Source organism: Megalobrama amblycephala, linkage group LG8 (assembly GCF_018812025.1).
Source record: "Megalobrama amblycephala isolate DHTTF-2021 linkage group LG8, ASM1881202v1, whole genome shotgun sequence".
NCBI lineage: Eukaryota > Metazoa > Chordata > Actinopteri > Cypriniformes > Xenocyprididae > Megalobrama > Megalobrama amblycephala.
This window is the reverse complement of record NC_063051.1, coordinates 30,752,849-30,776,188: the sequence shown is the minus strand read 5'-3', so window position 1 is coordinate 30,776,188 and position 23,340 is coordinate 30,752,849. Positions and strand designations below refer to the sequence as shown.

At 36.0% G+C, this 23,340-nt stretch overlaps 1 protein-coding gene across 1 annotated transcript in view; it reads left to right on the top strand.

Moving 5' to 3' along the window:
- Positions 1–4,652: 4,652 nt before the first annotated feature.
- Positions 4,653–23,340, top strand: part of tmtops2a (teleost multiple tissue opsin 2a) — a 34,711-nt gene continuing 16,023 nt past the window's right edge. Inside the window, exons 1-2 of the mRNA XM_048200521.1 lie at positions 4,653–5,792; positions 22,792–23,117. Of these exons, the coding sequence (XP_048056478.1) occupies positions 5,423–5,792; positions 22,792–23,117 (696 nt within the window). The 5' untranslated portion in view covers positions 4,653–5,422. The remainder of the gene's footprint in view (positions 5,793–22,791; positions 23,118–23,340) is intronic.

Here is a 23,340-nt window from a genome sequence, read left to right as displayed (position 1 = left end):
TTTTTATTCATGCAGTTATAACTGCTTATTAATGATTTATAATGCATTTGTAAATGACTTATTGCTCATTAACAAACACCTTTATAAACCCTTTACAAAGGGAACCTTAATGTAAAGTGTTACCAAGAAAATAAATTCTCTGCTTTCAAATAATTAAAACCAGGGTCATCTTGACAACATCTTGATGAATCTGTCTGTCAAAACCTATAGTATATAGTTCAGTCCGCTAGAGTTCATGGTCATCAATGACTGCCTGTATACACGATGACTCATTGTTTTTCCTATGGTGTAAATCTTTGTTTGTTTGCTGGACCCTGCATCTCTCACGGGAATCGATCCCTCCCTGAGCTCTCGTAATCTTCTGAATCTCTCAAAGAGATTCATTTTAATCAGCCTTCAACACATGGGTCACAGTGTCCCTAAAGATTTGGATGCGAATCTTAAGAACTGTTGTATGGCTCTGCACTTTTGGCATGGCTGTAGACTTCAGGGATCAGGGAACAGAAGAACGTCATGATTTATTACAAAGAGTTCAGCTGGCTAACAAACAACTTTCAAATTACACATTGAGATTTTTTTTCTTTCACATTTGTGTACAAACTTTATTGACCAGATCATCTGGGTGATTCTGTGCAATAATGATTATGTGTAAATGCATAAATCTGTAACCAATGATGATTTCTCATAATGAAAAGGGTCCTACATTAATTCAATATAAAAACATATAGTCATCTAAAAGAGATGTGCTGAATGTTAGTCTAATTTTGTGCAACTCGATTATAATACATGTCTATTTCATCCCCTTTCAGATAAACATATTAGGTGACATATTAATCAATGCATATATCACCTTTAGTTCACCCAGAAAGGACAATCATAACATTCATTAAGAAACACAACAGTGGCATTTCTCTCTATCACCATTTTCCTAAAAGTTTTGCCTTTGTGTGAAGTGAATCTAATATATTTTTCATTCCCATTTATAACATGCAAATGTGCAAAAGGCACAATGTCTGGATGCCATGCAGAAACTGACACTGGAATAATCTCTGTAAAGCAATACATTTGCTTGCTCTTCAAATTTCATTCCCCATCGACTTCAACATAGTCTACTACTGGAAATAAATGAATATGTCGATACCAGGTTCACTTAAAAGTCGATGCCCTAATATATTCTCCCGCTTGAATCATGACATGTTCTGCTGCCAGTGTACCCTCAAGAAACAATATTTCTCTGAAGATCAACGAGACACCCCCTCGTACACTTTGGTTAAGCAACAAATGATTAATGATTAAATGGATTCGCTGCTTAATATGCTTCTCACTGAACCATCAAACCTCATTCCTGCTTATAACATAGAATAATCTGCAGTAGACTTGAGAATAAGAAAAAGAAAACAGTTCTGTAACACTTTGTTTTATGACACCAAACATGTTTCTCATTTGGAAAGGTTTATCCCACCGCCTGGCTCATGAAGTCTGCTCGTCTGATTATGTCTGCTTTTTGTTTTTCTGTTTATATCCAGTGTTTCAGAGTAACTTAGTTATTTTGTAATAAGTCAGACAATAACCGTTTTACCCTGTTCCAGGGTTTTTTTTTAACTTTATATCTACAAATTGCAATTTTATTTTTATAAAACATGACTTTATATCTCACAATTATGACTTTTTGTAGTAATTGTGACTTTACTGTATATTGTACAATTGCAATGTTGTTTCTCAAGATTGTGACTAAATATCACATTTGTGACTATAAATTTCTTAAATGCTACTTATATCTCACAATGCAACTTTATTTCTTATTTTAAAGTTTATGTAAGAATTACCTTTTTATAGATAGAAACTTTAATTATATTTAAAGCTGCAGTCCATAAGTTTTGCCTCTTTGTCGCCATCTCTGTTTGAAACCTGCAATTGCAGTTATTTGCAGAATTATCATTTTTACGTGGGTTGTGCATCGGCACGGCTCCTCAGCGCGGATGAATCTAATGTTTGCTGTCAGTCACCACATCGGTGGGTATACTGTACTTCGGAATCACAGATTCTGCATCTTGGAATTAAGAATTTTGACCAAAATAAGAATGTCGTCTGAAAAATATGTAACATTACAAGAAAAAAGAAAAAAAGCATTACAATAAATTGCACTGCCAATGGTGATTAAATCTATTGATCTAATTTAATTTAATCTAATTTGGTTTGTTTAAAGGTTTATTTTGTTTTGTGCTCATGTTTTATGAAGGGTTTCTTGAAGCATGATTATGGGGCCAAAAACAAGCCGTGAGAAATACTTATTACAATCACAATCAGCTGGCAATGAAAACGTGCTAAAATTCATTCTTCATTCAGTCTTCACATAATTAACATAAGGCTGAGTTACTTGAAATTGATGATCAGTTTCATACATCAAGTACTTCCTCTTTAATTTGTCAGTTGATTGACTTGGATCATCCGTATGACAATTTGTTGCCAATTAAATTCAGAGGCCTGTGTCTTACTAGCAGAACAGCATAGAATTTATTATTAAATCATGCTAGACTTGAGATTTGTGACCTTTTGGTCTGTTTTGCACTTCTTTCGGATATGTCATGTCAGTCACTCCACACACTATACAATCATAAGCGCTACAGAGAGACTCATTAATGGAACAGCTCAAATGTCACACTTCTTATAATATGAGATCATTGTCATATTGTGCCATTTTCAGGGGCAGATGAGTCACAGCCTTGAGGAATCTTAAGGGCTTGGTTTCACATGCAGAAACCCTGTCTTTAATGTGCATCTTTACATTTGAAAGAATATGGGATCTTAAAGTGAGAGCTTTTTTATTATGTTGCAATGACTTGAATATCTATCGAATATAACATCTTTTGATACAGAGGTCCTGTTGGAAACCTTATACTCACCATGTGCTGGTGATGATGTGACTCTGTAGTGATGTAGTTACTACATATGTATGTCTGATGTCTGGATGTCAGACGTGTGACAAGGTTAATCAATGCATTATGAATTTACAGGCCTTCAGCAAAACAGTTTAGCCTTAAATATGGAAATAATTTGCCAGAGCATGACTAAACAGACAGGGTCATGGTGAGCATAAATCCATGCATTAAAGTATGTGGTACTTTCAAATGGTTGGACAAGGTCAGAAAACTTGAGGTGGAATACATCTTTCATTGTCTGCAGAATAAGAGGCTTCAAAAGTGTACAGTTTAAGGAAGAAGCAACTTCAATATCTAACCTGTTTGTAATAGCCCTAATAATTATGCACAAACTAAATAAATAAATAATACAGTGCCCCTGTTTCCACTATAACAGCTGTGGTAGATAACAAATTCCAAACCACTAAATACAACACCAAGTATTATTGTCCATTTCAGGTGATGTGATCATGTGGAGTGAGCTACAGTAAATTCAGGTCCAAAACCATTTCTGATTTCCACTTTAGGAAATGAAGTGCATGGGATGCTCCCAATATTTTTTTGCACACTTTTATCTCTGCATCCTCAGACCAAACTGTCTCACCACCTAGTGACCTGTCATCCATGCTCTCAGAAAAAGCTGTTACTGTGGTGGTACAGTTTTAAACCTTTGTACCTTTTTTTACCCTTTAAGTGTATATTAGCACCTAAAGAGTATAAATTAGTAACTTGTGAAAGGGTACATGCCAGTGACACCTTTTGTACCTGTTTTTTTGTTTGTTTGTTTGTTTGTTTGTTTAGTTTTTTCTCTGAGATGCATAAAACATGAATTTTAACCTTTTAAAATTATAGCCCTGAGCTGATGTAAACAATAAATAAATAAATAAATAATAAAATATTAAAGCTATTTTCCACTCAAGGACGTTGAACACAAGGTTTAGGCCTATATCTAAAATAAGGTCCAAGTACACAAAGTTGATGTGTTAGTAGCAGGAAAAATGGGCAAGCGTAAGGATTTGAGCGAGTTTGACAAGGGCCAAATTGTGATGGCTAGACGACTGGATCAGAGCATCTCCAAAACTGCAGCTCTTGTGGGGTATTCCCGGTCTGCAGTGGTCAGTATCTATCAAAAGCGCTCCAAGGAAGGAACAGTGGTGAAACATGGGCGGTCAAGGCTCAGTGATGCATGCGGGGAGCGAAGGCTGGCCTGTGTGGTCCGATCCAACAGACGAGCTCCTGTAGCTCAAATTGCTCCAGAAGTTAATGCTGGTTCTGATAGAAAGGTGTCAGAATACACAGTGCATCAGTTTGTTGCGTATGGAGCTGCATAGCCGCAGACCAGTCAGGATGCCCATGCTGACCCCTGTCCACCGCCGAAAGAGCCAACAGTGGACACGTGAGCATCAGAACTGGACCACGGAGCAATGGAAGAAGTGGCCTGGTCTGATGAATCATGTTTTCTTTTACATCACGTGGATGGCCGGGTGCGTGTGCATCGCTTACCTGGGGAACACCTGGATCCAGGATGGGAAGAAGGCAAGCTGGCGGAGGCAGTGTGATGCTTTGGGCAATGTTCTGCTGGGAAACCTTGGGTCCTGCCATCCATGTGGATGTTACTTTGACACGTACCACCTATCTAAGCATTGATGCAGACCATGATACAATATTTTTGCTAGCTTGGTGAACAAAGTGAACCAACAATCAACTATGAAGCTGTCACATTTTTACTGGGGGTTTAAAATGTTATAATGTTTGCTGGACATTGTTTAATGTTTTTCTATGTTACATTTTCAAAATTGCAATAACATCGGAGTGTCTATTTATAGCCCGTCGTGTATAACATGGAAATGTAAAGCACTACTTAAGATGATCATGTAAGCTACTATGCTGTGTTGACGTCACTCTCAAGGCTTCTTCCACACACAAATGCGCTCTCAAGCTCTCAGGAGCTCTGAAGAGGTGGCGAACTCGAGATGTGTGCGCCTCGCCGATGAACGCATCCGCAGCAGGGAGATGCTCTCTTGGTAAATGTTAGCTAGCTATTTATTAAATACTCAGGTAGTATTTCAGGATAAGATTAACTTCTTTTTTTTTTTTTTTTTCATTTTTGACTGCATGTAGATCACTTGTTTTAAGAGTCTGCAAAACTCTTTCATCTTTACAGTTCACTTCTGCAGTTGGCGTTAGTGGCAGACTTTAATTTATATCAGGCATCCTCCGAAATGACCAACAAGCTTAACCTACACGCTTAACCTACATATCTGTTTGAGATGGACTGGGAGGCTTTTTATTCGGGCTGCTGAGCCCAGCAACTTTATTCTCGCGCTGTGAGGACGCTCGTGAGGATTTGACCACAGCATTAGATGAAGCATCAATTGCGACTCTTCACAGAACTTCTCGTGAATGGCATGGTCCACGCTCAGGTGTGGGGAAGATCCGAAGGAATTTTCTCAATGCACCAAGTATGCAAGAACATAATATCAGCTGAAGAGTGTTAAGCAAAGATGTTTTCTGAAGAAGCGAATTTCAGTTACACTTCGAACGGCACGGATGATGACACGTTGTCCGCGCAAGATCAAGATTGGAGCGACACTCCTGCTGAGAAACTGTCACGGACGGGACACAATGTGGTCGCCGTTATTTTGGGATCTATTCTGGTGTTCGGGATCCTAAACAATTTAATCGTCCTCGTTCTGTTTTGTAAATTCAAGACTCTGCGGACTCCCGTGAACATGCTTCTGCTCAACATCAGTGTGAGTGACATGCTCGTGTGTCTGTTCGGCACCACGCTCAGCTTCGCGGCCAGTATCCGCGGCCGGTGGCTGGTGGGGAGACACGGGTGTATGTGGTACGGATTCGTCAACTCATGCTTTGGTGAGTAAGAAAAAAATATGCAAAACTGTACGTTGCATGTATGTAGTAATATTGTAGCCTAATACTTTTCCCATAAAATGGGAAAGGTTAAGAAAAACACAGTAATGACAGTTTTACTTGTTTTACTTAATTGCAATTAGTTCTTTAAAGATCATTTATCAAAACCTGATTAATTAAGGAAGGAAACACTACTAATGTGTGTTGACTGTCAACAAGAGTTGCTTTGGCTTGATTGAATGATTGATTTATGTTAAGCAATGATTCTGCATGATTCTGGATAAAGTGAGAATCACTTTTTTTTTCTAGAATAGAGATCAATATTCTCTAACAATTCTGAAGAAAAATGTTAGGCCTATGCAAATCATTGCTCTAGAAAATCTGAATGTAAGGTTACTAAGCAAAACATGTAATTTACTGAAGGTTCTAAAAAAAAAATGATTTTTTCTTCAATCTAAAATGTAATAAACAAAAAAGTATGTGAGTCCGAGTAAATATTTATTGAAAGATGTTTAAAAGTTTGCACAAAATATTTAGCTTACATTCTAAGTTAGTATTCCACACTGTAAAAAATGACCGTGATTTTAACAGTAAAAGACTGTAAAAATGCTGTGGTGAAAAACTGTCAATTGGTTTACAGAAAGTTTTCGTACTATATACGGTGAATAACTGTAATAGATCTAATGGTACATTTAATGTAATTTTACGGTAAAATACCGTTAAATTCACAGTTTTTGGAAGTGAAAAATAACAATTCATTGTAAAATTTACAGTGAAAAACCGTAAATTGACATTCCCACAATTCCCTGCGTGACACTTCACATTTGATATATTTTCATTGAAATAACTTTGTTTCTTCTTAGTTTTTCTCATTTTTTTTCTAATCAGTTATGTACATTAGGGTTTTATGTTACATCTAATGTTGTTAAATTAATGTTTATTGCATTTTTAAAATTTCATGCATGTTACCATGATGGTGTTTAGTGTGTGTGTGAATGACACTGTGTGCACCTTCTATATGTTAGTGTTGTCCTTCTCAGCTTGTGGAAAATCTGCTTGTGATGAACTTTGATTCATCATGTGACTCTTATCACCACTGTCTTTGGTGACTGTCAGTGTATTATAAAGGTACAAAACATATATTAGTACTTCATTAGGTTGGTAAATTAACATTATATCAGTTAATGAAATATGTTATTTTACCGTAAATTTAACAGATTTTTTTTTTTTGCATTGCTACTGTATTTGTTACAGTAAAGTTCTGGCAACCACAGCTGCCGGTTTTTTACCGTAAATTTTACTGGGATTTTTTTTACAGTGCACAACTAAAAAGAAACAGGCAAGAGACTTGATTTGTCAGTTTTATTGAAGAATTTTTACATACATTTTTTTTAAAGGATTAGTCCACTTTTAAATAAAATTTTCCTGATAATTTACTCACCCCCATGTCATCCAAGATGTTAATGTCTTTCTTTCTTCAGTCGAAAAGAAATGAAGGTTTTTGATGAAAAAATTCCAGGATTATTCTCCTTATAGTGGACTTCACTGGCCTCCAGACTGTTGCAGGTCAAATTTACAGTTTCAGTGCAGCTTCAAAGAGCTTTAACAATACCAGACGAGGAATAAGGGTCTTATCTAGAAAAACGATCGGTCATTTTCGAAAAAAAAATACAACTGTATATGCTTTATATCAGTGTTTCCCAACCCTGTTCCTGGAGGCACACCAGCACTGCACATTTTGCATGTCTCCTTTGTCTGACACACCCATTTCAGGTCTTGGAGTCGCTACTAATGAGCTGATGACTTGAATCAGGTGTGTTTGATTAGAGAGAACATGCAAAATGTGCAGTGTTGGTGTGCCTCCAGGAACAGGGTTGGGAAACACTGCTTTATATAAACAAAATATCGTCTTGCAAGTGCTTCTGCTTTCCACATTCTTCAAAACGCTTATGCCGTATGTCCTACGCCTTCCCTGTTCAACTTACAGAACAACCGCGGCGCCAGTTTTGTTTTTTTCCGTAAGTAGAATGTGGAAAGCGGAAGCACGTACAAGGCGATAATATGTGTTTATAAAGCATATACAGTTGTATTTTTTTCAAAAATGGCCTATCGTTTCTCTAGATAAGACCCTTATTCCTCATCTGGTATCGTTTAAAGCTCTTTGAAGCTGCACTGAAACTGTAATTTTGTCCTTCAACCGTTTGGAGGCCATTGAAGTCCACTACAAGGAAAAAAATCCTGGAATATTTTCATCAAAAACCTTAATTTCTTTTTGACTGACAAAAGAAAGAGGGTGAGTAAATTATCAGGAAAATTTTATTTGAAAGTTGACTAATCCTTTAACAAATCAATTAAATGTATGATTCAGTGATTCAATCTTAAAGACAGCTGTTTCATTCCTGAATTAATTAGGATTTTTGAAAAAATTGTTTTGTTTTGTGTGAAAACATGGCTTTTGAGTGTTTTCATTAGCTGTGTGTTCATGTCTTGATTCTGTTTCACTGACTGTTCCCAGTTCATTTCTATGGGTGGTCATAGATCTGAGATTAGCTCTGTTTTCACTGGCGTTCCTCAGGGGTCAGTCTTGGGACCTTTACTTTTTAACATACTTTTTAACCGCTTGGCCATCTCTTGAGATCGCTCGTCCTCCATTTGTATGCTTATGATATATAGATTTATATACATTCAAAACCTGGTGAGTGCCCTGATCTTAAGATCACCCTTAGATCTTCAGCATGTTTGAGGAACAACCAGCAAGTTCGTTTGTGAAAATCAGCAATTAGGAGTATTATAGGATGTAACAGTTCTGTTAAATATTGTGGTGCCAGGGTGTGCAATGCTTTATATGTGAGTATCATAATTTTGCAGAACCTGACTGGGAGCCAATGCAAGGATTCCAAAACTGGAGTAATATGATTGGATATCCTGGACCCAGTTAAGATCCTGGCAGCCAAACTGCAGCTTGTTGAGTGTGGATTTTGAAACTTCAGCTAAAAGGGTGTAATTTAACATAGGATGCAATATTGCGATGTTTCAGAGATGGAAAAAATATATGTTTTAACAGTACTCTGAACAAAAGAATCAAACAAAAGATTAGCATCAAAAATAACTACAAGGTTCCTCACTTTATTTTGGGCTTGCAAAACAGAGCTATCAAAAGTCAAAGACAGAGAACCAGCTTTGGAAATTTGATGACGGGAACCAATGAGCATAACTTCGGTTTTACCACTGTTCAGAAACAGGACATTATTACTCATCCATTTTTTTTTTTTAATCTCAGTAATACAGTCAGAAAGAAAAGCAGCGTCAGGGCGCCCACCGGGTATTGAATGTATAATGGAGGCCGAGCGATCTCAAGAGATGGCCAAGCGATGACAGATGAATGTTAAAAGTAAAGGTCCCAAGACTGAAGGGGTTATTTATTGTGAGATAGTTACACAAATGAGAGGCAACAGTACGCTCAAGTAGTTTTTGCCAAAAACAGAAGATTTGACATATCGTCCAGAGCAGCATTCTCTTTTTTTGGTAAGCAGCAATCTTTAATGCAGTTGGAACAACCCCAGTCTGCAAAGAGTAATTTATAATACTGAGAACAGCAGGGCACAAAACAACAAAGCAAGATTTAAATAAGCTTGTGGGGATAGGATCAAGCACGCAAGTGGTAGATATCATGCTAGATATCTCCCTTCTGAGAGTCTCAGTATCAAGATAAGGAAAGTTAGTAAGTACCAGTGAACCCAGGTGGACAGTGGAATGAAGGAGTGGAAGCAGATGAGATCAGATTTGTTTGTGAACATTATCAATTTTAGAATTGAAGAAATTAAGAAAAGAGTTACATAGCTGCTGTGAAAGAGGCATGGTAGTAACAGCATTGACGTGACGCAGTCTATTTATAATTTGAAACAAATGTCTTGGGTTTCCTTGATTGTTTTCAGTACTCTGAGAGAAATAAGAAGATCTTTTAGTCTCAATTAATGCTCTGTAGTCACGCAGAAGATCCTTCCAAGCTAGATAAACATTCAAGCCAGTATTTTCCCACTTTTATTTCAACATGTTCTCCAACCAATACGACCATATAGGTCGTTTGTCACTTCCCTGAAATACGACCCATTGGAGCGTTTACTAAAGTGGCGCCCCTATCGACAACAGGACACTTTCATTTTAATGCATTGTTCCCTTTTATCTGCGTCATGTTTTGGGTTTCGTGTAGCTCAATTGGTAGAGCGTTGCAATAACAATATGCAGTCATGTGATCATGCAATCGTGGGTTTGATCCCAGGGAACGCATGTGCTCATAAAGTGTGTATGCACTATAAATCACTAAGGGTAGGTTTAGGGATGGGGGTGGATGTAGTCGTTAATAAAAAATTAGTTTTGCTAAATGGAAATAGGAGATATGGTGTAAAAATTCCACACATTGCATTTAAATGAACACGCATTTTGATTGGTAATGACAGTCATACGTCAGTGTCTTGTTACGACAGACGTAACAAGACACTGTCATTATTTTTACGCCCACTAGGAGGGCGCATGACTTCAAAACGTAAATATAGGTCGTAATAAGGTGCTTGAAAAACGACCTATAGGGTCGTTTTTTTGTCTCTTTTATTTACTATAATCATGTCTATTTTTTAAAGATAGGCTACATTTTATTTTATTTTTTATTTTTTTATTTTTTTTGAAATTGCATCACTTGGATCACAAAGTTCTTAGTTTGAATGGGTATAATGCTTCAGGGTTGAAGTGAGGACTCAGTACTGCAGAAATGTTGGGCTTTTATTAGTTATAAAAATAAAACACCCTATAAAAATAAAACACCCTACCCCATTTGGGAAAACAAGACCGGCAACTGGACAAGGCAAGACTTGGCAAGGCAAAAAGGATCAAGCAGGGCAGGACACCAGAGGTCCTGGATATGGCACAGGACTGCAAACACAAGGAAAATCAATAGGGCAGCAAACAAGACAGATACTGAGGGAGGACAGGTGGGGCAAAAGAACCAATAATCAGATAACAAGAAGGGTGGGGTCAAGATAATTGACATGAGGGCACACGACACAAAGACAACAAACATGACAAGCCATGTGATCACACCAAACATGACAAAAACACGAGCACATGGCCAGCGAAGGCACTCACAATGTGCTCAAACAAAACACAAGCCACTTGTTACAAAGAACACGACAACACAAGAGTGCCTGGCCAATGAAAACAAACCAGGCGCTCACAAAACACATGAGACAAGAGCGCACGGCGAGGGAATGAACACAACCCGTGCGCCCACACGAGAGACAAAACATGGAGCATGAGTGTCATAAAACCGAAACCAAACTAGACACGAGTGCGGGATCCAAACACCACGCTCTGAACGAGAAACAAGGCACGTGGACAAGCACACTCGAAACCGCACACTCACACAAAGACGGTACAGGAGTGTAAGGGCTCTGAGAATAAACCAGACTGAAGTGACAGAACCCTGACAAATGTGTTTTAGGATGATGCTAGTCAAATAATATAATCTTTCATAACATCTCTGCCTTGATTTATTGCGTTTGTTCTGCTACAATGTAATTTTGTTGCTTTATTGATTCTGATCCTCACATGAAGATGAGATGATTGCATTTAACAAATGTAACATGCCAGTGAAGGTGCAAGTAGTATCAGTTCAGCTGACTGTTATGGATAACATACAACATTGCACAAAGAAATGCAAAAGCAGTTTATGTTCCCAGTTTTGCCAATAAAAGTTGAGCCGTAAACCTCGGCTCAGGTGCTGATGATTTGTAACGCTGTATTAGTCTTGTCACTGTAGGGGTGAACTGGAAAGACCACAGATATGTTCTGAAAAGATGCAAACAAATCAAAGGCTTGTTAGGTGGTGATAATAGCTTTATCTGTGGGTGTGAATGTAACTCATAACATAACCTGTCTCTCTTTGGTAAACACTTGGCTATCTAATAGACTTCTATTGTTTTTACATACAGCTAGTTATGTAGGCTAACCATAACTCATTCCCTAACCAAATATTTTTGTTTAACCTTTAAATGCATGATGTTTCGCCAATCATCATTACATATAAAGCATATTTTGTAAAGCATATTTTGTTACCTTTTTGAGCTTGGAAGGGTTCAGTTTGAGCATATGTTTTATATCATCACTGTCCTCGTCAGAGCTCATTTCCCAGTACATTCAGCATCTGGCTCATATTCTCAAAACTATCATTTTCAACATCTTCAAATTCAATATTTTGATCGCTGACACCTTCTTCACCAGATCCACCATCAAGTGACAGTGACACTAATATTTGATTGCGTTCAGTACTTGCTCTGCAGTAAATCGTTGAGCCATTTCAAGTTTTGCTGATGATATACTTCTTATTCTTTTGTTTTCTGCCTGCAGTAACTATGAGTGAAACGTCACTTCATCATTGAGTATCATACATTACCACCTTGTGGAATTAATGTGAATTGCACTTATTCAGTCATCAAAGATTCAATTATTGTTCTGCAGAAAAAAATATACTTACACTGTTACACCCCTCGGGTCGTTAGCGACCCTATACAATTTTTACAAAAAATGAATTGGAAAACAGGCATTCCTTTATATAATCCTTTATACTCCTCTCTCTCTCTCTCTCTCTCTCTCTCTATATATATATATATATATATATATATATATCACTAAAGGACCCAAAGTATGTGTTTAAGGGTTAAAAAAACAACAACAACAACAAAAAAAAACAACACACTTATTTACTTTTACCAGTTTTACAAATCATGACATCCCCAAAAGGAGGTTTTGTCTGATTTAACTCACTTTTGGTTACAAACGTGAATATCAAATTTGATACATCATGCTTTTGAGGAAGGTTTATTTGTACATCTCTCAGTCATTATGTATTGCATTGTATTATGTTGTTTTCCCCCACAATAAAAACTACAAAGCTACAGATCATAAAACTAAGCATTTAAATGTCATCTTACTATGTTATTGGGTATATACTGACAACTGATATTTCTATGCATTTTTTTCACTGTACAAACTGAATATTATATCCATCACAGAAAACTTTATGCATTTTTACATTTTCAAAAAACATCACTTTGTATGATTTTGGTCTCCATGAGGATAAGCTGTTTTCCTTATGGGGACCAAAAAATGTCCCCACAAGGACAACGGTTTTGGGTAATGCCATCTTTTTGGGGACATCTTGTCCCCATAACACACACACACGAAATGTAAAATTGCAGACTGTAGTTTTATATGTAACCACTTTGGACTCAAACATAAACATGTCAGTGGAACCTCCCTGTGTTTATCAGTCTGTAATCATTGAAAAGTATTTTTAAAGTTTCAGACATATAAATGAGGCCATTTAAATCATGTAAACTACTAATATATTTTGAATTATTTTCAGGGAGTTCATCCCTGGAGTGCTATAAATATTCTATAAAACATTCTGTTAGGTGAAAAATATGCTGCATGTTTAATTTCATCACAGTCCCCTGGAATTTGGACAAGAAAGTTAAGTTTTGATGCATGGGAAAGCAGCTGCTGAAGTGTAGTTGTGGAACACAAGACTGCAGATGGAATTAAATGTGCAGGCAAATAACTTTGTTACATTTTTGTAAACACACAGTGGGGTTATGTTGTGCCATACCCAGTTATACCACTGTCACCCCAAAAATGTTTTTATAAATGTCAAGATGTTTCTTGCACCATGCTTTTGTCGTAATCTGCCAGTCATAATTCACATGTGATGCTGTCCATGTCATGCATGTATTTAATAATTAATAAATTTCCCCCATGTTGCAAGCTGTCCAATGTCAGGTTAACTGAAGTCATGAAATACAACATTAGCAGAAAAGATTTTCACATTGAGTGACAGACACATACTTAGAAGACATTTCTTAGTCCCACTTTATATTAAGCGTCTTTAAATACTATGTACTAACATTTAAATTAATCTTTTGATACTGTGCACTTATTGTGTACATACATGTTTTTACATTGTAAATATATTTTAAAAATACATGCATGTAATTACAGCTGTAATTAATATCTGTAATTACATATATAATTAAAATGTTCAATGTTTTCATTTTCAGGCTTTATTTGCATGACTGTGAAGAGTATCACAACATTGCTAAGCATTAATATGTGTGTGTGTGTGTGTATATATATATATATATATATACACACAAAACACAAATTTACATGTATATGTGATATTATATGTAGCATAGTAAATAAATTGCAAAGAGCTAACATTTAGCAGCAACTGTGTTTTCATCTTTTCTGGGTATAAAAAGCATTTTCTCAGAATGAATGATGTGATCAGTGCTTAAAATTAGGGAAGAAAATTAGGTAAGAATGTGATATTTAGGACAGATGAGAAGGAAGTTGAAGGAATTTGCTGTAGATCACGGTGTCAAATTATCTGCATTCTCTGTGTCCGGGTTTGTTTACAGTTTCCTCTCTCTAGTTCTAGTTTTCATTGATTGAAGGGCGAGTGTGTTTAGAGGATGAGATGCGTGTGAGGTTTCATTGGTGGGGAGAGCTTTATATTGGAGTCAGTAGTGAGTTAGTATCAGACTAATGGAGGTGATATCCGAAATGAACTCATCTCTTCTGGATCGCAATGTTCAGTGGGAATAAGTCTAATTCAGCCGTGAAATTCTCTTACACCTTGAAGTGATAGTTCACCCAAAAATGAAAATTCTGTCATCATTTACTCACCCTCAAGTTATTCCAAACATGTACGAGTTTCTTTCTTCTGCTGAACACAGTAAGAAACTCATACAGGTTTGGAACAACATGAGGGTTTTAAACAAAATTAATTTTCATTTTTGGGTGAACTATCCCTTTAACCCAACCTTAAACCTAACTATACCATGAAACCTGTCCTTAACCTTAATCATATCCCACCTCAATAGCAGCAAAAGTGTTTTGCTATACAACATGAATACAATAAGTACATTGTTTCTAACAATTTTTGGTTACACTTTATTTCGATAGTCTACATGTCAACTAACTCATTGATTTAATCAATTTAAGACCTCTTTGTGTTCATACTGTTGCTTTTTGGATCTAGTGCAGTTCAGTGTTTGATGGCTTTGATCCCATTCACTTACAATGTATGTGCCTCACTAACCAAGCAATTTGTTTGTAAAGATTATTATTATTATTAATATTATAAATTATTATTATTTTGTGAAACGACATTGCTACAAATACTCTCGAATGAGCTTAAGTTGTTTATCTTTTGCACAAAAATATATATTTTGTTGCAATATTACATCAGTATTCTCATCTGTATTATAATAACATCAGCATAGAAAATAACAAAGACAAATACAATAAAAGAAAGATGCAAATAAAATAAACTGCTTTAAATTTTCCATATACAGTAGGTATATCTAAAAGCAGCATTAAAGTAAGAAATTGAATAATCAATATAAGTAATATAGGCACTCTTTACACCTGGTATTAAGTTTTGGTCAATCGGATCACAAGTAAATAAGGGAGTAACATCCCTGTTTACACCTTGTGTTTTAACACCTGGCCTCTTTTATCCACTTTCGACCACTTCTGTCCTGATTTCTTTGAGGGGAAGGTCTATGTACATGTAAATGTATAGGCTTTTTCAGATCTTTAGATCTAATGGATGAAATAAGCTCACGCAATTTACATATAAACGGCACCAGAGACGATGGGAAAACACACGGAGAGCTGCAGCTTTCGTTTAGTTTCAGCTGTGTGTTAGAAATCAGGAATGGTGAGAGAAGATTGCGCTTGTTACGTTTTTCAACTTCAAACCAAACTTACTGTAGGTCTTCAGCCGTTTCAAATGCATTTGACCACATGAGCATCTATGCTATGAAAGCAATCCAATTGAATGTGTTTTCGACTACCTCTGGAAGTGGTCGAAAGTGGATCGACCCCATTTTAAACCCCATTTACACCTGTATTTAGCATCGTCCTCTTGTGATCGGATTGACAAAAATGCTTCTTAATACCAGGTGGAAATAGAGATACAAAGATGACTAGGATATTCAGAAGATATACTGTTCTTTTCTTGCAGTACATCCTTGTTAAAACATTCATTAGAAAATCTGGTAGTTGTCATTCGTATATTGTGATAACATGCTCATTTGTATGTGTGAGAGACCCGGTTAGAGAGCTGCATACAGTGTGTCCATGTTAATCTCAAATTGAGCTTATTTCTTGTCTTCACTCAAGCATACTGCGACCAAATCCTTATGAGCAGAAGTATCCTCTTAAGCGCTGATAAACATGATTAAACAGCTTTGAAGATTAGAACATGCTGTCCTGTTAGAAGAGAGGCCTGAGAAGTGATTTGGGAACATTAGGGAATTGATTGCATAACTCACCTCTTCCCACGTAAAGCAGAGACTGAGGAATTTCAGATCTAAAGCCAAGAAGAAGCGCAGAAACGGCCCTTGTGACAAAAGCGCTTTAAGGGAATATGTGATTCCACCTGTCTCTATCTTTTAATTAGAATGATCATCATGTGATTGATGCTGTCCAGAATTATTATAATATTTCCTCTCCAGAATTATAATAATGACAATTACAGTCTCTCATCCTCAATAGATGACATTATATATTATCATGACACCCACCTGGTTTCCGTTTCTGATCAGTCTCCCTAATTATAACTATAATGGACAAGGTATCAGTTTTGATTTTCCCGGCCTTTGTGATTACTTCATCTTTCTCTCATTAAGAATTAAAGAATGTTCCCGTCACAATGAGGAATGACAAGTCAGATTTTGTTGAAGATTTCAGATTTATTAGCCTCTATGAATAACAAAAAAGAATAGCAAAGTACAGTAAACATAAAACTATATCTGCTAAAAAAAAAACTTCAAGCAGCTTAAAGGTGCCCTAGAACGTCTTTTTAAAAGATGTAATATAAGTCTAAGGTGTCCTCTGAATGTGTCTGTGAAGTTTCAGCTCAAAATACCCCATTTCATTTTTTTTTCAATGTTCATTTTTTTAACTGCCTATTTTGGGGCATCATTAACTATGCACCGATATATAGGTTGCGGCCCCTTTAAATCTCCCGCTCCCCCTCCCCCGGAGCTCGCGCTTGCCTTGAACAGCATAAACACAGTTCACACAGCTAATATAACCCTCAAAATGGATCTTTACAAGATGTTCGTCATGCATGCTGCTTGCATACATCGGATCATGTAAGTATAGTATTTATTTGGATGTTTACATTTGATTCTGAATGAGTTTGAGGCTATGCTGCGTGGCTAAAGCTAACATTACACACTGTTGGAGAGATTTATAAAGAATGAAGTTGTGTTTATATTTACAGTAATTCTAGGGCACCTTTAACAGACCATGTGGCTGTGTCCATTCTTACATTAAATATAAAGTGTTTAGTATGTATTTGTATATTGAGTACTTCTCAATCAAAAAAATATTTTGGTCTAAATTTAAGTTTATGTAATTGAATTACATTCAAATTTTCCATCCATTTGGATTACAAAGTGTTAACATAAACGAATTATCGTAATCTGATTAATATTTGTCAGTCATACGTAAATGAAATACGTAGATGACACCATTGTCTAAACAATCCCCATTCACACGGATCCATGAAAATGACTAAAAACGATGTATTCTGCTGCCAGGCCATTAGATGGCGATGAAACACCATAGACTGAACATGTAATACACATGTGCATGACGCCATAGTTTCCACAGATTCACCGTTTTCAAAAACGTGCACTTTGAAACCTGTTTTCAAAAGCTTGCATTTTCAGGCATCCAAAACGCTGCTGCTGTGTAAATGAACAGCCAAAATGCATTAAAAAATTTACGTTTTTAGTTGAAAACAGTGTTAACCTTAGTGTTCACGTGTTTGCGCTCTGCTAGGGTTAAAGTACCATTGAAGCAGTGTCGGAGTTAATGAGATAATTAAGTGATGATTGAACATTAATGATGAACACCTGCTGTTAACAAGCAGAATCACTGAAGGAAAGAGAAATACAAGAACTACAACTGACTTCAGTCACAGCTTTAGCTGATATCAACTGAAGATAAAAGACATTTAATCTCTCATGATTTGGTTAAACAACTCTATAAACTCTACAAACATTACCAGCTTCACTCATTTGAATGTAATTGAATTACATAAAACTTAAATTTAGTCTGAACTATAAATTTAGTCTAACTATATAGTGTATACTGAACTATATTTTGTTCCATAATTTCTAATTTTCTACTAAAGACTAACATCATAGTGATTGCCCTGTTGCACAGATAACTAGTATTGAGTGATCTTGTTGGAGCCTGACAGATCAAATATAATTGCCACTAGATTTCGTGACATTTATGGGATTGATGTTTTAGTGGATCATTAGAAAATGCATGTCATATGTGCTACTATAGAGACTACAGTCTGATTAAGGGTTTTTCAATTGCTAACAAGCATCGGTCAATACTGAAGTCAAATTTTCAAAATTCTTCACACATTTAGCGAAACAGAAGTCTATGCAGACCGTGAATCATTTTTCATTGCTTTCACACAAAATGCATTCAGTGACCTCATTTTCCAAACTCCATGAACACTTTTGTCATTCATACTTCAACGAAACACTGGATAATTGCAGCACATTTTTCAAATGCTACTGCTTTAAAAAAATGATAAAGGCACATTTAAATCAGAATAATGGCAAACTGTGTGCATTTCTGCCCGAATTATGCTGAAATATAAAATCTTAGCAATGAAATTAAATAATAATTACTCCAAACACTGTACTGTACATCCATCCATCCATCCATCCATTCCATACATATTCCAAAGCTCTTTTTCTATGTAGGATCATGGAGAGGCTGGAGTCTTTCCCAGCGTCTCGGGTCCTAGGCAGGAAAACACCCTGGACAGATGGCCAGTCCATGAAAGGGATGACACACACATGTACACATTCATATTCACCCTCACACCTACGGGCAAACTTACAGTCTCCAATTCACCTGTCGAAAAGACATTATTTTTCACATATATGACATTGCTGCAGCTCCTCTCTTCCCAGTCTGTCAATTACGCTCCTTTCGAAAAGCTCAATGTGCTCTGATTGGTCAGCTGGATCTGTGTGTTGTGATTGGTCAACAGTTTCAAGGGTGTTTTAGAAATGTCACGCTCCTTACCACAAGTTTCAACACACTACTAACACAACTCAACCAGGCCTCGTCCCCTTTGTTGTGTATGCCTTGGGCGGGAATTATTTAAATCAGGAAAATGTGACGCAATTAAATATGATATGTACGTTCCTGGAGGAAAACTCAATGCATTTGGGGAGTTCAGAAATGTACTTAGTGATATAGAGAATAACTCCTGCTGGAGTGGACTTTGTGCTTTACAACTTTGCAGATCTTTTTCATGCTTAAACAGCAACATTACACACTAGGTAAAAAAGCAAAATAGGTCATCTTTAACGTTCTTCAGAATGTAAGCTGCAGTGTCTAACAGTGTTGGGAATATGAAAATTAGCATGTAATCCTCTTCTGTGTGTTTCTGGAGTGCAAATATGTTCAGCTCTATACTCTTGTGTGCCGTTTCTTGCATACACAGTGACAAATACGGCAGCTTAAGATTCCATCAGCAGACTCACAGATCTTTATTAACACAGGCTTAGAGAGAAAACAAAGAAACAGTGAATGTGCTCTTCATATTCTGGTGAATATCTGGTGAATTCATGTCCATACTGAATTTTCATATCTGAATGTTGGAAAATAATCTGTTTTGGTGTGATATGAACAAACTTATTTACATACAGACATTTGAAAGGGATGTCTCATCACCCTGTCTGAAAAATCCCACACTTGCCCTTTGAAGAACATCAGTGAATGAGCGTTGCTTAAAGGCATTTTCATTAATATGTAACAGCAACAAAATGGCACCGTGGTATTTTTCCCACTTTATGCTCTTGAAATAGCCCACTCTGTTTTTTGAAACAGCTATTTACCTGGAAGTCATTTCTAATTTTTTGTTTCTTAAATCATAACATCACTTTGACAGTAAGTGCTTTTCTTGAAATCCAACATGAATAGAAAGGCAGATTGTATGTTTATTTCTTGTAATTATTTCCTGGGTCATAACATGTCATCACTCTCAAATTGACAATTTCTTTTTTTCAGGCAATGAATTACTTGTACTATCAGACTGGTGCTAATTTTATTATCCTTTGAAAGTTCAGGAGGGTTTTCACTTTAGGGTGTTCAGGCGTTTTCGGGGATATTAAATAAAAAAAGAAAAAAGAAAAAAGAAAGAAAGGGAAAGTAGTAACATGTTCTATATTGATTTTATTGTTTCATTTTGCTTTCTAGTTTTTAACATTAAAATATAAAGAAAACATTAAGAAATAAAAAACAAATTGTAAAAAATATTATGCATTTGTAAACATTCATCTCTACGGAAGAGGATTAGGGCCAAGCAATAATAAAAAAATAAAACCATCTCGAGATTAAAGTTGTTAAATTTCGAGAAAAAAGTCGAGATAAAATGTTGAGAATAAACTCATTAAATTAGGAGACAAAACTCGTTAAATTTCAAGAAAAAAGTCGAGATAAAATGTTGAGAATTAACTCGTTAAATTACGAGACAAAAACTCGTTAAATTTCGAGAAAAAATTCAAGATAAAATGTTGAGAATAAAGTCATTAAATTCAGAGATAAAAGTTGTTAAATTACGAGAATAAATTCGTTAAATTATGAGAAAAATGTCGTTAAAAGTCGAGATAAAATGTTGAGAAAAAAGTTGTTAATTTTGTTAATGTACGAATTTGTTCTCATAATTTAACAACTTTTTTCTCGTAATTTAATGACTTTATTCTCATAATTTAATGACTTTATTCTCAACATTTTATCTTGACTTTTTTCTCGAAATTTTACGACATTTTTCTCATAATTTAACAAATTTGTTCTCGTAATTTAACAACTTTTTTCTCGTAATTTAACGAGTTTATTCTCAACATTTTATCTCGACTTTTTTCTCAAAATTTAACAACTTCAATCTCAAGATGGTTTTATTTTTTTATTATTGCTTGGCCCTAATCCTCTTCTGTACATCTCTCCTTCCTTGATCTGTAAAAACACTGAAAAATAGTCTTTTGTTCTTTGAAGTTTCTCCTCATCCCCATGAGGGGGAACACATTGCAAGCAATGCAAGTTACGTAATCAGATTACCTTTTCAAGTACTAGTAGAGTAACACATTACTTTTAAATTGACAATAAAATATCTGAGTATCTTTGTTTTACCATCTATTGACTGACAGCTTTCCTGTTCCCATTTTGAGAGAAATCGGAAGCAAGTTGCAGAGGCGTTGTTTGCGCTGTCTAAACATGATGGTTATTGTAGTAATATGAACATGCATTTACTCACTTGCATAAAGCAGATTTTGTATTCCTAAAAAAAAAATAAAAACAGTGAAATATTACGCAAACATGCAATAATTAAGTATTGTAAATTACACGGATATACTTTGTGTTTAACCCTTACATGCATAAATGTTTTGCCAATCATTATTACATATTTGGGTCTTTAGCGACCCGGATCTACAGTATATCTAACATGGATGGATCTCTACCTGTCGCAAAAATATAAAACTCTCCTAATATTAGAGTAACAATTAGAAGAATAAAATAAAGCATATTTTGTTACCTTTTGGAGCTTGGAAGGGTTCAGTTTGAGCAGATGTTTTATACTATCATCACTGTCCTCGTCAGAGCTCATTTCCCAGTACATTCAGCATCTTCAGCATATTCATGGTCTCAAACATTCTCAAAACGATCTTCAAAATCAATATTTTGATCACTGGCGGCTTCTTCACCAGATACAACATCAGTACTTGCTCTGCAGTAAATCTCTGAGCCATTTCAAGTTTTGCAGATGATATACTTCCTTCCTATTCTTTTGTTTTCTGCCTGCAGTAACTATGAGTGAAACGTCACTTCATCAATGTGTATCTAACATTGCTACCTTGTGAACTGCACTTATTCAGTCTTCCAAAATTCAATTATTATTGTGCAGGAAAAATATACTTACACTGTTACACCCCTGAGGTCGTTAGTGACCCTATACAATAAAAAAAATGAATTGGAAAACAGGCATTCTTTTATCATTTTATACTTTTTTTTCTTGTTACATTGTTTATGATGAATTGATTGAGGAATACTAAGAAGGATGATGTCTAACTTTAAAAAATGAATGATAAATAATGTCCGGGGTCACTAAAATCCTGATGTATGCGTTTAAGGGTTAATATCTTTTTATTAACAAATGTCTTTACTGCTGATCCAATTCATCCATACTACTAAGCAAAAATGACTTTAGATAAACATCACATTTGTGTTTCTTCTTTTTTTATTTCTGAAGTAAGAGTGTTGAACTTTCTTCTCCTGCCCTATTCTTCTGCAATCCAGAATGGCAGCACAGCTGTGAGGTTTGTTTGAGCTGTGCTCTCTAATGTACAGAAGTGAATTTGCTTATTCGTTTCACTTTTGCTCTGAAAGGGCCTTTACACTTGCAAAAAAATATAACTTTTGTTGTTGTTGTTGTTGTTGTTAATAAAAAACAAGCCCAGCCCAGGTGAGAAAAAGTAACACAAAAGTAATTCAATATATTACGCATTTACATTTTTTTTTAGGCAGTATGGCAATATTGCAATGCATTGCTTTTAAAAATAAGTTTCCCCAACACTTCTCGTCACTGTAATTTGTAAGGAATTTTCTCTAAAACTGTTTTGGAACAATATTTATTGATCATAGAAAGGGGGTCCCTCACGAGGGAGCCATCATATTTGGGAATTTTGGCATCTAAATGTTTGCAAATCCTTAAATCAATAAATGTCATTATAATAATTATTATTGCATGCACTTGATAATATATCACATGATATAAGTCAATGCTTAATAATAACAGATATACTTTGTCTGAATAATTCCTCTTTTCATTTTTTAACAGGGATTGTATCATTGATCTCTCTGGCAATCCTTTCGTATGATCGTTACAGCACTTTAACTGTTTACAACAAGAGAGCCCCAGACTACAGCAAACCCTTGTTGGCTGTCGGGGGCTCCTGGCTCTACTCACTGTTCTGGACGGTTCCCCCCCTGCTGGGCTGGAGTAGCTATGGACTGGAAGGGGCAGGAACCAGCTGTTCGGTCACATGGACCGCCAACACTCCTCAGTCACATTCCTATATCATCTGCCTGTTCATTTTCTGTTTGGGAATCCCCGTGCTGGTCATGGTGTACTGTTACAGCCGGCTCCTCTGTGCTGTCAAACAGGTAAATTCCATCACAACATCTCAAGTTAATAGTACACTTTAATTATGTGTGTAATATTTCTACACAACAGGGTTTAAATAAGTCCGATTTCACAACTCAAAACTAGTGCCTGCAGTGTAGTTTCCAATCCTCTCTGGAATTAAATGTCTCTCTGACTCAAACTAGGTCAGTATCTCAGACTCCAGATATAGTTTAAACCGCCTCAAATGATGTCTGATATCGG